The 14,632-nt window shown below is 35.5% G+C and overlaps 1 protein-coding gene and 1 long non-coding RNA gene across 2 annotated transcripts in view; one reads left to right on the top strand and one right to left on the bottom strand.

The window, feature by feature from the left end:
- Positions 1 to 8,833, top strand: part of LOC126866148 (sex determination protein fruitless) — a 90,780-nt gene extending 81,947 nt beyond the window's left edge. The window contains exon 5 of the mRNA XM_050619365.1: positions 42 to 8,833. Coding sequence (XP_050475322.1) covers positions 42 to 292 — 251 coding nt within the window. The 3' untranslated portion in view covers positions 293 to 8,833. The remainder of the gene's footprint in view (positions 1 to 41) is intronic.
- Positions 7,650 to 14,096, bottom strand: LOC126866167 (uncharacterized). Its single transcript, XR_007689795.1, has 2 exons — positions 9,279 to 14,096; positions 7,650 to 9,068 (listed from the first exon to the last, which is right to left on the bottom strand). It is a non-coding gene; the product is annotated as an uncharacterized LOC126866167 (long non-coding RNA).
- Positions 14,097 to 14,632: the final 536 nt, after the last annotated feature.

The raw sequence follows: 14,632 nt of genomic DNA, 5'->3' as shown, positions 1-14,632 counted from the left end.
AAAGGAAGCAAAATCGAAATGACGGCGTGTTGGGTTTTCAGGTATGGTGCCCAACGTGCCGGTCGGTCTTTCTTATCACGAGATGTTCGCCGTGTCGCTCGGCTCGCCGGCGCTGTGGAGATGCCGAGCCTGCGGCAAACAGGTGACCAATCGTTGGCACCACTTCCACATACACACCGCCCAAAGGTCCTTGTGCCCGTATTGCCCGGCTACATACAGCAGGATCGACACCCTCCGCTCGCACATACGCACCAAGCACAGGGAGATAGTGTTCGCCAAAGGGTCCTTATAGAGGACGCTGATTGCCCCGCGAAGGAAGAGGCCACCGCCACTTCCGCCTCCTCGTCTCTTCGACGACAGGCCCATCGCGCCTTTCTTCGGATTCGGGCTGCCCTGACCGAGCATTGACGCTCGATTTTTGAACCCTTATCTACACGGAGAACGCATACAGCACTTTTAAATCAGACCTTCGACCGATCTTTTTCCATTTTTTGTCTCTGCGGTTTCCCTCGAAGGCAATCGAAATGTCGTTCGTTTGGGAAAATTCGTGGTTCGTTCTAGTACGATTGCTTTGATATTTTCCACGTCTGACTCTTACTTTTTCCAATGTAATTCGCGTATTATTGTCGTTGAGTGTCGGTAATGGCACCTTGACGGGTTCTTGGAGTTCTGAAGGCTTCGAAGCGAGGTACGAGTTTTCGAGTATAAACACGACGATAGTGGCACGGGGTATATATATATATTTCGAAGTTATGGAGAGAGAGGAAGATTTTCACGCGAGGATGAGTGGTAATGCTATTCGGAGGATTCTCGCGTTTCAAGACCACGAGATGGAGAGTTCGAGAGTTGGTTCGAGGAGGCTTGAAACGGTAGAATCGTCAAGTGGATGGCTATGCAACGATATTCGACTATCAAATTCCTCCTATTACTCTTTAGTATTTAGTTCGTTCGTCGCGTGTGCAAATATTATCAGTGATGGGACGAGGTATATACTTGTAGTAAATGTTGGAAGAATTTATTGGAACGCGTGTGGTTTGGAAATTTAGAGATCGAGCGGAAATTGATCACGAACTTGGTGCATTTATACCGAGATATCGTTTTATCTGTAAATAGAGTCGCATATAAGAGCGTCACGAAAAAGTCAACGTCGAAAAGGTATCGCGATTTTAACTTAGAAAGAAGAAATCGAATTGCAAAGTGAAATATATTTAGCTGAAACGCCACTTTCAACAAACTTAAAGCGTTAAATTAAGCTGATTCGTTTCGTCCCATTGCTGGTTTCTACCGTTTAGAATTTCCACGCTGTGCTTCCTTCGAGGCACTTCAGCAACTCAAAGCTCCAAAAATGTTCAAGAAGCCTCGGATGTTTAAAGATAATTTTAGTCGATTTTGGCAAGCTCGCGAAGGTTTCTCGAATACTCGAATTGATCAAACCTTCTATCAAGACGAGCGGTTCAAGAATTCAATTTTTCACAAACAGAAAACAGCATAGTCGAGTGTCTGGACATCTCGAACTAGTTTTCCTTCGAGATATTTAGGTTCACGTTGGGGACAGTTTCTTACGAAAAAGCATAAAGAAAGACGCAGTTCGCGGGGTAAATTCATGCAACGAATGATTTCTAATAGGTATGTTGAACGTTTCGTCAACTTCTCACTGCGACGTCTCTCCGATCGTCGACGTGATCGCGTATAACCGAAGAGGAGGCTGAACTTGGACGAAGAACGATCAAACCAAGAGAAACCAAAAGAAAAAAGAAAAAAAAGAAGCGGAATAACCGGAAATAAGAAGAAAGAAGGAAACACATTGATGGAAGCTGGCACGGAGTCCGAATTTTTGCGAGGACAATCGATCGATGATAGCGTTTCGAATGGTCTCCTCTGGGACAAAACGGTGCGGTGTTATTCTCGTTTCTTGAGTGGTATCGATTGTAGCTCTTCGCGTGTAGACGATCGTACAAATCGGGAGACACCGAAACTCGCTAGGATTCGTGTAAATAGTAAACGAAGTTTCTGTAGACTGGCTCGTTTGGACTGGACGGTGGTCGCGCGTGGATCGATCGATCGTCGATCGATCACTTCTGTTTCCCCGCCGTTTTTGATTCTCTTAGTCGCGTTCGATCCTCCTTCTCTTCCCTCTTCAACTTCTGCGTCGATACCCCTAACTTTGGAACGTTCATCGTATCGTACGATCGTTCGAAAGCGGAACGTAAGATCCACAAACAAAGGATCTACGAGACGTTTAGATCTACGATTTCGATAGAGAGTGTCTGTAAAAACAAAAAAAAAAAAAAAAGAAAAAAGCAAGAAGGGAGAATAAAAGTAGAAGAGAAAGGGGATAGATGCGACAAACGAATGTCCAACGAGCTTGAAAATTAAACGGTCTAATTCTTTACGCAATGGAAGGCTGAAACGCGCGCTGTGATTAATGAACACCGAAAACTCAAAGGGTACTACGAATTATGATTGCGGTCCGTTTAATCGCTGTTACGTGTATCTTAATGTTGTTCGTTTCGTTTTGAGCTGGCACGAGACAGCTCGGTTCTACAATCAAACGACAGAAGCAAATTTACAGGCGAGAGAAGGAAGGAGATATTTCTTCTCGAGTGTTGTTAGGTGTCGACAGTATTCGCGTACGTGTGTGCGATGTCCCTGAGCAACAATACGGAGCTGTATATAATTTGGAGAGGAACGGGTGTGTATTCGAGGCGATATCCTATTCGGATTTCTTTTCGTCAAACTCTAGAAAATATGGATTTTGACGAGGATTCTTATTCGTCGAGGTTCGTCGATACTTGCTCTCGAATCGACCTCGTTGTCCTCTCCATCGATACGTGTAATTACATTTCTCTTTGGACCAATAATCTTCGTCTATTAAAGTAATCGTTGTCGAGGCTCGTTAAAGTACCTAAAAACGAAGAAAAACAAACACAAGTACACACAAGTCTCTCGTCGGTGTAAGGATCTTCGAGCGTGTGGTTCCTAAGTTAACTCGTAGAGGGTCGAGTGAAGCTCGAGTCAAGTCAGCGTGGAAACTTATGTGATACCGTATTAAGGGCCGATAAGTTAAGCTTTTACTTTTGCGTGTTGCGTGTTGTGATGTGGCAGAGAAAACGTGTTTCTACGAAGCGCGCGGAACGAAAACGTCGATGATGTTTCAAGTGGCAGTCGAAGCGGAAGCCACGTACGTCACCGCGTATACTTAGCTCCTTTTGTTTTTATGTATGATACAGTAGAACTCTATTTATTAATTAATTAAACGAAATTTTAGATCTAATTAATTCTCTAATCTGATTATTAATCAATTAAACTAAATTCAGAAATCGTTTCGGTTGAACTTGTACGAACTTTGAACGACGAAGGCTGGATCGATTCTGTTATATTTATACGTTATTATCGTATCGAATTACAAAAAGTATTTGCACATATCTTTATTCTCTAACGAGGTATCGATTTTTACAGTCGCATGAAAGTACTACAATTAATGGTATCAATCTTTTTTCGTCGTATGAAAATACTATTAATAAATAATACTTGGACCTAATTAATTAGTATGTAAATGCTATGATAAAAAATGTGCGAATAATTTTTGTAGTCACTGTATAACGCACATGTATTTCAAAAGTGTCGTAACTCGGAATAATTCTGTCCTGTATTAGGAGAACGTCAAAACCGTCAAAGAGCAAATTCAGAGGCTAACAGTGGAACATTAGAAACGTAACATTTGACTATTATCTTCTAGAATCTATTTTCTTTTTTCCAATGTTATATGTTTACTAGATCATTCCTTTAATAATTCATAGAGCCACGTCACTTTTGAAATACCACGCGAGAAGTTCTTATAAGGAAAATTTATTTATTTAGAATTACGTTAAGAGGGTACCAAGAGAATTTCTCCTACGTACGAGCCATTCAGAAGTTACGTCGATCAACTACACAGATAGGAAAATAGAGAAATTACGAACTTTATTCTGAAAAACTTCCCTGGAAATACACATGCATTTATATTATTTCCTTGATAAACAGATTTATGAAAGTAAACAACCTGCTCCTGAGAAAGATCCTGGCTAACGAAATTGTGTAACGAACAGTTGATCGGTTTCGCTTCTAGGCAGCTCGTATAACGAACTATTTCTTCGTTGACGGTCTTAGATAAATGGAATTCCACTGTACGGAGATTCTCTGGTCATATTTATTCTGAAATTTAGCTCCGTTGGGAAGGTGAAATATAACTACCCTCGAGAACTATTCTGGAATCATCCGAGTGATTAGTATACACGTTGTCGCGTGGTTACTTCCGCTTCCGAGACCGCGATTAGCGCTCGATTCGGAGTTCCTCGTTTCGACGACGTGGCCAGCTGATCGAAATCGTTCCGCCCTGTGCTTTACGATCACTGTAAATGCAAAAGAAAAAAAGAAAAAAAAAATAGAATTGTGATGGAGACGAGCTGTCATCGCAATGACAAAAATAGAAGGTTGTGACGTTCGTTGGATGGACGCGGTATCGTCGAGTGGAACTCGTGCACACGACCAAAATGGAAGTAGAGTATACATGCATACGGTACACGTACACTGAGACAGAAAGGCGTACACATAGAACAGGACACGAACACACATTACCTATAACGTATAAATATAAATATGGAACTATATATAGATAGGTAGATAGATATATACGTGTACACATCCACGTGTCGGCGGCCTGGCGCGTCAGAAATCGCGAATTCGAGCAAAGACAGTGTTTGACTGCCCCGGATTTATCGACCGTTCCTCGATCGATACCACGAAGAAAGGTGTCGAGAAGCAAATATCCCTGTTTCGTCCCACGACTACCGTAGACAACGGAGTAACTGAAGAACCGAGTTTCAACGCTCCAACAACTAGGTAAAGTTTCAACAATTTCCAGATGCATTACGTTTATATCCTTCGAGATTACACGTCGATGGATTTTTCTATCGATTTGTTTTCTTTCTTTATTTCTTGCGTATTACACGCGATATTATATTTCTTCCTCCTTAAAGTTGAATAATTATCGATATCGACACGTGTAAATTATTTTGACTCTTGAAATTACAAACCTGCGTGTGATTTCAAGATCGCACGTATCGTAACGTAGATTTGATGGTGGTTTCAAATTGTCTTTGATATCGATATGAATTTTTCTACACTTTAATTATCGTCGATATTGACATTAATTTGTAAATAATTTTTGTTACGAAAGTTTTGGATATTATTATTAATAATCAACGAAATACTAGTAATTAATAAAGATTTTAAAGTAACAAGGTCTATTTATAGGATTTATAGGATTTACGGGATTGATATAATTGTTTCCTAATGTTCATGTTAATATTTTTCGTGCTAGTGTTGGCATATCGTCTCGAGATACGATATCAGCATCTGTAGATTACAGATTGATTTGATGTTGTAGAAATCTTATTTATATTAATATTTTTCAAGTTCAAATTGCGATGTTCATAAAACAATATTGATACCAGTATTCGTCAATCAGTTTTAATTTGAAAGATTGCTCGTTATTATGAAATCATAAGACAATTTCAGCGACTTTAAACAGAAACAGGACCTATTTTGCGTCTTTTAACGATTCTGTTATGTAATGTCCACGAAGAGTATTGAAAGATGGTAAGCTTGAACTTTAGAAACGTGGGTCGTAAAGTGCTTTCTCTTAAATGAAACATTTTCTTGTCACTTGTAATGAAACCTATACGAAATGTATTTTGAGATAAAATTGATGGATTAGCTCTGATAAATGCAAAGTAAAAATGAATAACTCTAATATAGCATGCAGTAATTTCATAAAAAAAGCATACTTAAATATATGAAATTTGAAATAAAAAAAGAACCTATAAATTAAGATAATATTTTACAAACAAAAATGTATCACGAAGCTAAAGAAACATAATTTTTTGCAATTTTCGCAGAATTTCGCAGTTTTACTAATATCGACATAAACATCAGATGAGGATCAGTTTAGTTTCAGAAAGTTGTACTTGTTTTGAACTAGAAATTGATGGATTGGTTCGAGCTCGATCCCTGGAAGTTTCAAAATTTCAAGACCCCGATGTCTTTCTGTAAGCACTTTTTAATTAAAAAGTGATAAAGTGATGATCGATGATACTGGTATTATCACGTTTGAAGCGCAAACTGATTTTAGAACATGAACTTTTACATATTCTCGAATTAGAAGCTAATATATCGGCTCGTTTCACTTTCTCAAAGTCGGTCTTCTTTCAAAAGTCAGCGTTTTATTAAAGTTTTCCACGTTACCTTTTACTACGAGCTAATAAAATAGTAATTTAAAGTTTCGTAGTTTCTACCATCTTCATTTCGCCACGTGTATTGCAATTTTACGATACTTTTATATTTATTACGCTTTATAATGGAAAATACGTGCAATGATGATAATCTACGTTTGAATTCTTCGAGTTTAATCTCATTACGTCGTATATTTTTATACTTTCTTTTCTGAATTCGTAGCTGCCACACCGAAGATGATTGATAGCGACATTAAATATTCTCACATAATGATATCAGCTATAGGACGCTTCTACATTTTTCTTAAACTTAGAATTAGCAAAAGCTTAGCATTTTTAAGTATACTCATCTTCTCTATTGAGATTTCGATAAGAAAAGTGACGTTTATCAGAGAGTACTGCTACAAACAAAATTTTTCTAATAAAAAGTTCAGATCTCGCTGCGTGAAATGAATTTTACAGAGAAAGCTTCGAACAGTCATATCTTTTCATAAAGTTAGAAAATTTGTTATAATGTTATAAAGTTATTTTCGCGATATAAAGCTATTTTCATAAAGTTTCGAAATATAGAGTAAATGATAAAGATTCGATATAGGTTGAGAATGAAATTAAACAGGATATATTTTAATAGAAACGAAGAGGATCAACTCGCAAGTAAAAGGAATTCCACTTTATTACGATTAATTCGTCCGAGGAAAATTCATAAAAGTAATTGAGCATTATTCCTTCCAAGGGGAGATGTTACTTTGCCCCTCAAACAAGTCAAATTTAGTATTTTTTATCACATTATTATTTATTATTATCCCTTTTTTTTCTTAATAACTTTCTCGGGTATTTGTTATTAACAGAATCCAAGATGTTCGTGATGAAAAAGTTCCCTTTATCCTCGGAATGCTGCTTCGTCTCTTTATTCCGGCTACAAATTCATCTACCCTCACCCTTTGTCAAGTCTTTTGCTATTTATTCCTGCGCCAGTCTTCCTAGACGTAATTCATAATCGAACCCTTTTATCCTCTTAAAAGTAAAGTTACCCAATAATTGTCATATTTTTAATAAAAGATTTATCGTTGAAACGCGAAAGGGGAGAGCAGTGAATTTGAGTTTCGGCCCCAATTAAACTGAGAATTTTTCTTGACACGCGAAATTTCCGAACAATCAGACGCTGACAACTAAATTAAAACTTTGTTCCAACGATTTTTTTTTCCTGATTTTTCCTTTTATACCCTACTCGCGACAAAGTTGACAATCGCCTCCCCCTCGTGGAAAATACGTGACTCTCGTTGATGATCGATTGTTTCTCGTTGCATTGTTTTTAAAATTCCAGCGACAATTTTTTCGTTGGATCTTTAATGGGTGGAAAGCTGCTCTGAATTAAAAATATTCGGAACTTTCGAAGCAAAGTTTTGCCTACGCGAATAGATTTCCAAGCGATTTCTGCTTGATGACATTTCTGAAACGATTCTCTTGTCTCAAACATAGGAAAATTTTTGGCAACTCTAGAATTGTAATTAGAGTTTGACGTTCATCCCTACTTATCAATAGCATTTGATCGCATCGCCGATTTCAAATAAACCGTCTTCCAGAAATAAATTAAATTTTGTGAAAGTTTTTAGTGATTTTATTGCAAGAATACGTTGATAGAGAAGACATAAATCTGTAGATATTAGAATTTCTTGACTGTTTGTATTTTTACAACATTAATGAATTATTGTTATTATAAAGAAGTTACTAATTTTGTGATATTATTTGTATTATTTATTTTCATTATCATTTGCTTTATTATTTGCATGACTTCCATTAACACGTTCAGTTTTACCTGCGATAATCATCTGATTATCGAAAATCACGATAAATATTTATCAAGTGTATACTCGAAATAGAATTAGTTCATTTATAGTATCTTCGAATTATGAAAAACACATTTTTGCAAATTTACAAATTGCAAAAACTTAAGAGACGCACATGCCTTTAAAGAAATTAAAGGATCAAAAGTACTGTTGAAAGGTTGTATAACATTTTTAGAAAAAAAAAGCTGTCCTTGAGAAGAACATTGAACATTCATCGGTTTTCGGATGAATGTAACAAGATAGATTAGACTGTAATTAAATAAAAAAAAATGTTGATACGAATTCTCTTGTACGTTAAAGCGTTTGCACTCTAAAATTAATATTTATTTTTCATTTTCCTTTTTGTAGGAAGAACATTGACAAATTGGTAGCCGCGTTTCAATATTCAACAGAGTATCCTTTGTGTTGCTTCAATTTTAAATTTCAGTTTTTCTAGCAGAGAGATTTAATAGTATTGACACCAGACGTATTTTGATTTTTGACTCACGTCAGATTTCCATCAACGCATACACGCCATGCACATGACGGGATACTTTCAGAAATTCACCAATCCAGTATTTGTAACGCATTATAAACGTTTTCCATCGATGCCGATGCCTGCGGCATCTATCTATTCACCATGTATTTCTACGCACACACTTATCCTAGTAGAAGCGAATATCAAATAAATCTCGTATGCGTTTTCTTTCTTTCTTTCTTTCTTTTTTTTTTCTTTTTTTTTTTTTACAAAATTAAAAATAACTCTAGTGAGACTGGTAAGAAGCTGCAGAGGCAAAATCAAGTTTTCTATTTACATCAAATTAAATGTATTTTTTAGTTATCATATATAACATATAATCGTGTTGCTATAGATTAAGAATTCACTTTTATTTACACATGTTTATGCATTTACGAAAAGTTTCAATTTACTGAATGAATTCTCAACGTGAAACGAAGAAAAGATCTGAGACTTAGGAAGCATTTTTTAAAGTATACAGGGAGTGGCAGGGCGCATAGCGAAAATATGAAGAAATAAGTAAAAAATGTAAAATAAAACATATGTTCGTTTGAACTTTCCTTTATATTATATATATATATTTATATATATATAATATATATTTATTTATATTTATATTATTTATATATATATAATATATAATTTTATATATATATATATAACTTTATATATATATATATATATATAAAGATGAATAATTCTCAAACAGACCTCTTCGAACGAAAAGGACGTATTCCACATTTTTTACTTACTTCCGCATCCGAAATGTCCTGCCACGCCTTGGATAAGAAATGTTGCATAAATTTGTATTTATTCGTCAAACTTTTTTCAATGCAATGGTTATGTTGATTTTTATTATTGTAAAAATGATTCTACGTACCAGTCTTTCATTTTTGCACGTTACATATTTTCTGACGAGTCCGTGGCTTCTCCACTTTTCATATAGATATTCATAAATCTATTAAATCGTTCATTCGGAGACAAGTGTACAAAGTTTTTAAATGTTTTCACGGGAAACGGGGTACCGGGATTTTAAATTATTAAAATTGCAGCTTCACGTTCCGACCATTTCTTATGGAAAGTCTGAATTAAATAACGATCGACATTAAGCAAACAATAATAAATATTAGAATGAGTTTTATTCACCGTTTCAAATGGTCAAAGAGTCGTTCGCTTGAATAACGTTGTTGCTCCGTTAAACATAAAACATTTCCAATTTCCTGCGAATACTTTTCAATTGTTTTCGATGCACCTTCTTTCCTTTAAAATATACTTTGTTTATGCGGTAAAATGCTCGATATAGAATTTCTTTTTAACTAGTGACAAGTAATCGTTAAAATATCTATAACTTTCGATCATTAACAGACAGTTCGAAAGAACATTAAACAAACTTTATTCAGTTTAATAACACCATAAAACACAACAAAGACGAAAATATTCCGAATATTTAAATAATTAATTAATCTTCGTAATCTACGAAGGTTTATGCATTTGCGTGAATTTTAAATGTACACGAATCTGCACAACTAAAAATATTTCTATTTTCCAATAAAGCACCTGTCTCTTAGACCCTACAGTTCATTTCCAAACTGATATCTAATTTTTGTTCGTATGAAAGTACTACTAAGCGATACAAAATGTAATATACTTGGACCTAATAAATTAATGTATGATATAATAAATACACTGGTGTGCAAATACTTTTTGCAATCACTAATACAAAATATTAAGTGTATATATACAGGGTGATTGGTAACTGGTGGTACAAGCGGAAAGGGGGTGATTCTACGCGAAAAAACAAGTCGAAAATATAGAATACAAATTTTTCGTTCGAGGCTTTGTTTTCGAGAAAATCGATTTTGAATTTTCGCTCGGTACGCGTGCGGTACGTTATAACGGATCTCACCGTAGATCGTTGTCTCGATGGAAAAATTAAAAAAAAAATTTTTATTCCATATTTTCGATTTCTTTTTTTGCGTAGAATCACCCCCTTTCCGCTTGCACCACCAGTTACCAACCACCCTGTATATATATACACAGAACTAATAAAAAATATAGCACATATATAAAAATAAAATACTCGCTATAGTATTTAGATTCCATTTGCTCTTGGAGTAAGAACACGACTTTGCATAAACATTCACAGTCGATTAAGTAAAACTGGAACAAAATTTTATTCAAATAATGTTGAATACAGTGTTACGAACATTCTTCTAAAACAAAAAGCTCGGTTTTCTTCAGACAAGCAACCCACCCTGAAGCTTTCAGCCGGCCACCGTGGCACAATTCAGATCCTCCAATACCAGAAAATTCATTCTCTTCCACACGGTGGCAACGTTTTAAAGACTTGGAATTCCATTTCACCGGTGTCTCGATCAGCTACGAGTGCTTCGTACACTCGTTGTACACGCCAACGAGATACGAAACGCGGTTTTCGGCGCACATGAAAGAGAGAGACACGTTCCTACGCGATTAAACGCGGTCGTTTAAAAGAAGAGGAGGTTCGATTTCTCGCGACAGGCCGTCGCCATCCGACCGAATTATTGCTCTCGATACCAAATGTTCCTTAAGTTGTTTCGCGAAAAACAAAAAGAAAAAAAAAAGACAAAAAACAAAAAATATAAGAAGGATGAAAAAATCGTTTCTGTACATAGTAACCGTGAATTGTGAAACGCATACAACTCTCCTGAAGCACATTGTGACACAGCGCGAGAACGAGAGAATGCGAGAGCGAAAGAGACAGAAGAGAGATTGGATTATAACAAATTGTGATAACGCGAGTGAAGAACGGAAGTCGGTTCAGCACCTTTCGTAGGCAAAATTTCGCGGCTCCATGCTTGCGTTTGGAAATAGCACTATTATTGCGACAGATGCGTGCTCTGTAGAGATTCTTACGGCAGCTTGAAAATATAGGAACTTCCAGAATACTGAAATACAAATAATTAGCAGAAATATATAAAACGTTTAAAACAAAATATTCGTTATAACAAGTGGTAGGGAAAATAAATCTCCGTTCAAGTTCTACTTGTTTTTAATTATGTACCTACAAAAATATAAATTTGCACGAACGTCCGCAATCTATTTCTGAGCGTATGCATTTCGGTTGTCGAACGTTTCGTCAGAACGACAGTTCATCGGACCATGTATCCTCTGTAATCATAGTCTAACGAATATGATGAGAATATATCGCGAGTAAGATTTTGAAGTCACAGAACCGACACGTTCTCGTCGCGACAGCTAAAGGCCGGATTCATTGCACCACAACTCTATGTAATTGTATAAATATCATCGATATCAAAAGTGTCAATATCTCGTGTTTCTTGATGGTACTTAAGATAAATCCGCAGCCCACTCGGGCAGCCGCGGCTGTTTGTTGATATTACTTCCGGATCCGGGGGTTGAAAGCTGCGATTCCGCTCCTCGAGACGATTTTTAAAAATGATTTCCGTGTCGACCGAGTATGTTTCAATCGCATAGATCGATGCTACTTAGTGGTTTTCACACAGTCGATTTGCCATGGAGATTCGATCTGTTAAAAATGATATTAAAAATGTCGATGTGTTTTTAACAGTTTTCGGATCTGCGACTGTGTGCAGCGATTTTTCATGAGAAAGTGAATCGGAAATGTAGTGCAAAAGTTTCTCATAGAAGATTCAGATTTTTGGTAAATTGACTATGAAAATTATTTAAAACACGCTGCAAGCGTTGTTCACGTTATTGATATATATTTTTCAATTTTAATTTAATTTAAACCTTTGTTGCCATCCACTTAAAGATTCTTCTGCTTCAATGAAAAACATAGGCGTTTAGTATCTTTACCAACAAATGGCAGTATTTTTAATGGTAGGTTATAGTATTAATTTTTAAATGATTAATAACGTTAATGTCAGATTTGTCTCTTCAAGAATCGTGTTATAATCTTTTATATTGATGTTCCTTGTAAAACCATGCTTCTCGATCATTATACATGCATCGACTAAAGTTACGAACAATCTATAAATTTCGAAAATTGGATATCTCGAAAGCAAAGTTTCCTACGAGAGAACTTTACTCCATTTCTGATGAATTCTTTCCGGAACTTCCATATCTATATAACATTGTTCGGTTCGTGGCAACAATTCCAAAGAAAACTTTGATAAAGTCATTTCAGAGCAGCATCGTCGTGAACAGTTTCGGCTCCTGGTGAAAGACCGTACTTTCTCGTGGCACGTTCCTTCCTTTTTTGGCCCGACCTGCGACTCGAGCTGAAAATCTTTTTTGTACATAAAGTCCGTGTTTGAGAGGGAGAGAGAGAAAGAGAGAGAAAAAGCGAGAGAGAGAGAGAGAGAGAAAGAGAGAGAGAAATAGAGGTTCCATGTGGGAGCCTGCCATGAAAGCGCTCCATGTGGTCGCAAGTCCTGGGCCGACCTTGCGTATAAACCGATTGCTCGTTTATATGCGATGTATTTTTGTGAACAGTATTGAAAGTGCTGCTAAGATGTACAGTCGTCATATGGTGAATGTATTATGATGTACCTATAATGTACATAGATATATTTAATTAAAGTGACTATGAATTTGTGTAAATCCTCTGTTTTCTATTTTCACCCTCTGTCGTAATTTAAAGGGGATGTTGCAGTAAGAAGATAGTTCCATTTTATTTGAATAATATCATTTAATAATTAATATTGTTTACTTAATTAATAATGTAAAAAAAAGTAATTCGAAGGATCTAAGAAATTGCAATTTAAAATCCCGAAAAGTCGCATCACAGCATCTGAAAGTCGTATAAATTCATAATCAATCGATATTCGTAGTAATAAACTTTGACATTTTCGAATATAAAACCTTTGAATATAAAATTCTACACTTCTTTTCCTCTTTCAATAGATGCAATTTAAATATTGAAGCTGTTTTCTTATTGCTGCGAACCCTTCAATTTTATTCGCAATATTAAAGCGCTATCGTCTTTCAGACATGAAATTTGTTATATTTTCGAGATAATTAATTTCTTGGCGCGTAATACACAAAATACATAGAATAGACATTTTTATTCGTCATTTTTCGTAATTTTGTTTAATATCCGGAAATTCGTATCCATTCGTTTTCCAGATTTTTTATTTCGTATAAAATATACTCGGATTAAAGATACCATCTATGCATCATTAATTACGTCGTTACCATTGGGAATCATTAGTGAGGAAATGCCGAAATTCATTTGTAAAAGAGAAAGTTTGTATGGAAAATATGTAGAATGGAATATTCAATTTCTCAACTTTGATCGTACTATTATAAATCTTCAATCTCTTCATTTGAAAATTTCCAAAATTCATCCGCATAAATGTATTAAAAGATCTACAGAATAAAATGTTTGAATTATTCGTAATTAACTGTGCAATTATTAAGATTCGATCACTGTTGGAGAAATTTTCAAAAGTCATCTATATACCAATCCCTCATTTTTAATTATTCTGCTATTGACCTTCAACCTCTATCATTTTTAATTATTAATTTTTATTTTAATTAATTTTTTATTTAATAATCAATTTTTAATTTAATTAATAATTAATTAATATATTATTAATATATTAATTATTAATATATCATATAATTATATTTAATACCCTTATTTTCCGAGGTTCGTCCTCATTTCAAGTTTATGTTATTACGACATAAAGAATAACTTGCAAATGAAAAGTCCAATTATTTATTTCTAATCGTGCCATTAACAAACTTTAAACTCTATTCGAAACTTTTTTAAATCAACTACGTCTTAAATGTCCCATCGTTTCTAACCGAACTACGATAACCGATGGCTCAAGTCAAGCAAGAATATCCCCGAGTAAAAAAAAGGAAAGGCAAAAGGTCTCGAACAGGTAGTGCGTTTTTTAAGGATCTACTGTGTAGGACTTGGGAAAGGTGGGTAAAAGTCGTTCTTTCGATAGTGTAAGAACTGCTTCCGGGAGATTGTTCGGGTGAAAAGTTGGCAGGAACGAGCGTTGCCCGAATAAACGAGGGAAAAACAGATAGATTTGAGA

This window comes from Bombus huntii, chromosome 5, assembly GCF_024542735.1.
Source record: "Bombus huntii isolate Logan2020A chromosome 5, iyBomHunt1.1, whole genome shotgun sequence".
NCBI lineage: Eukaryota > Metazoa > Arthropoda > Insecta > Hymenoptera > Apidae > Bombus > Bombus huntii.
The sequence above is the reverse complement of the archived record's forward strand: the minus strand, read 5'-3'. Positions and strand labels throughout refer to the sequence as shown.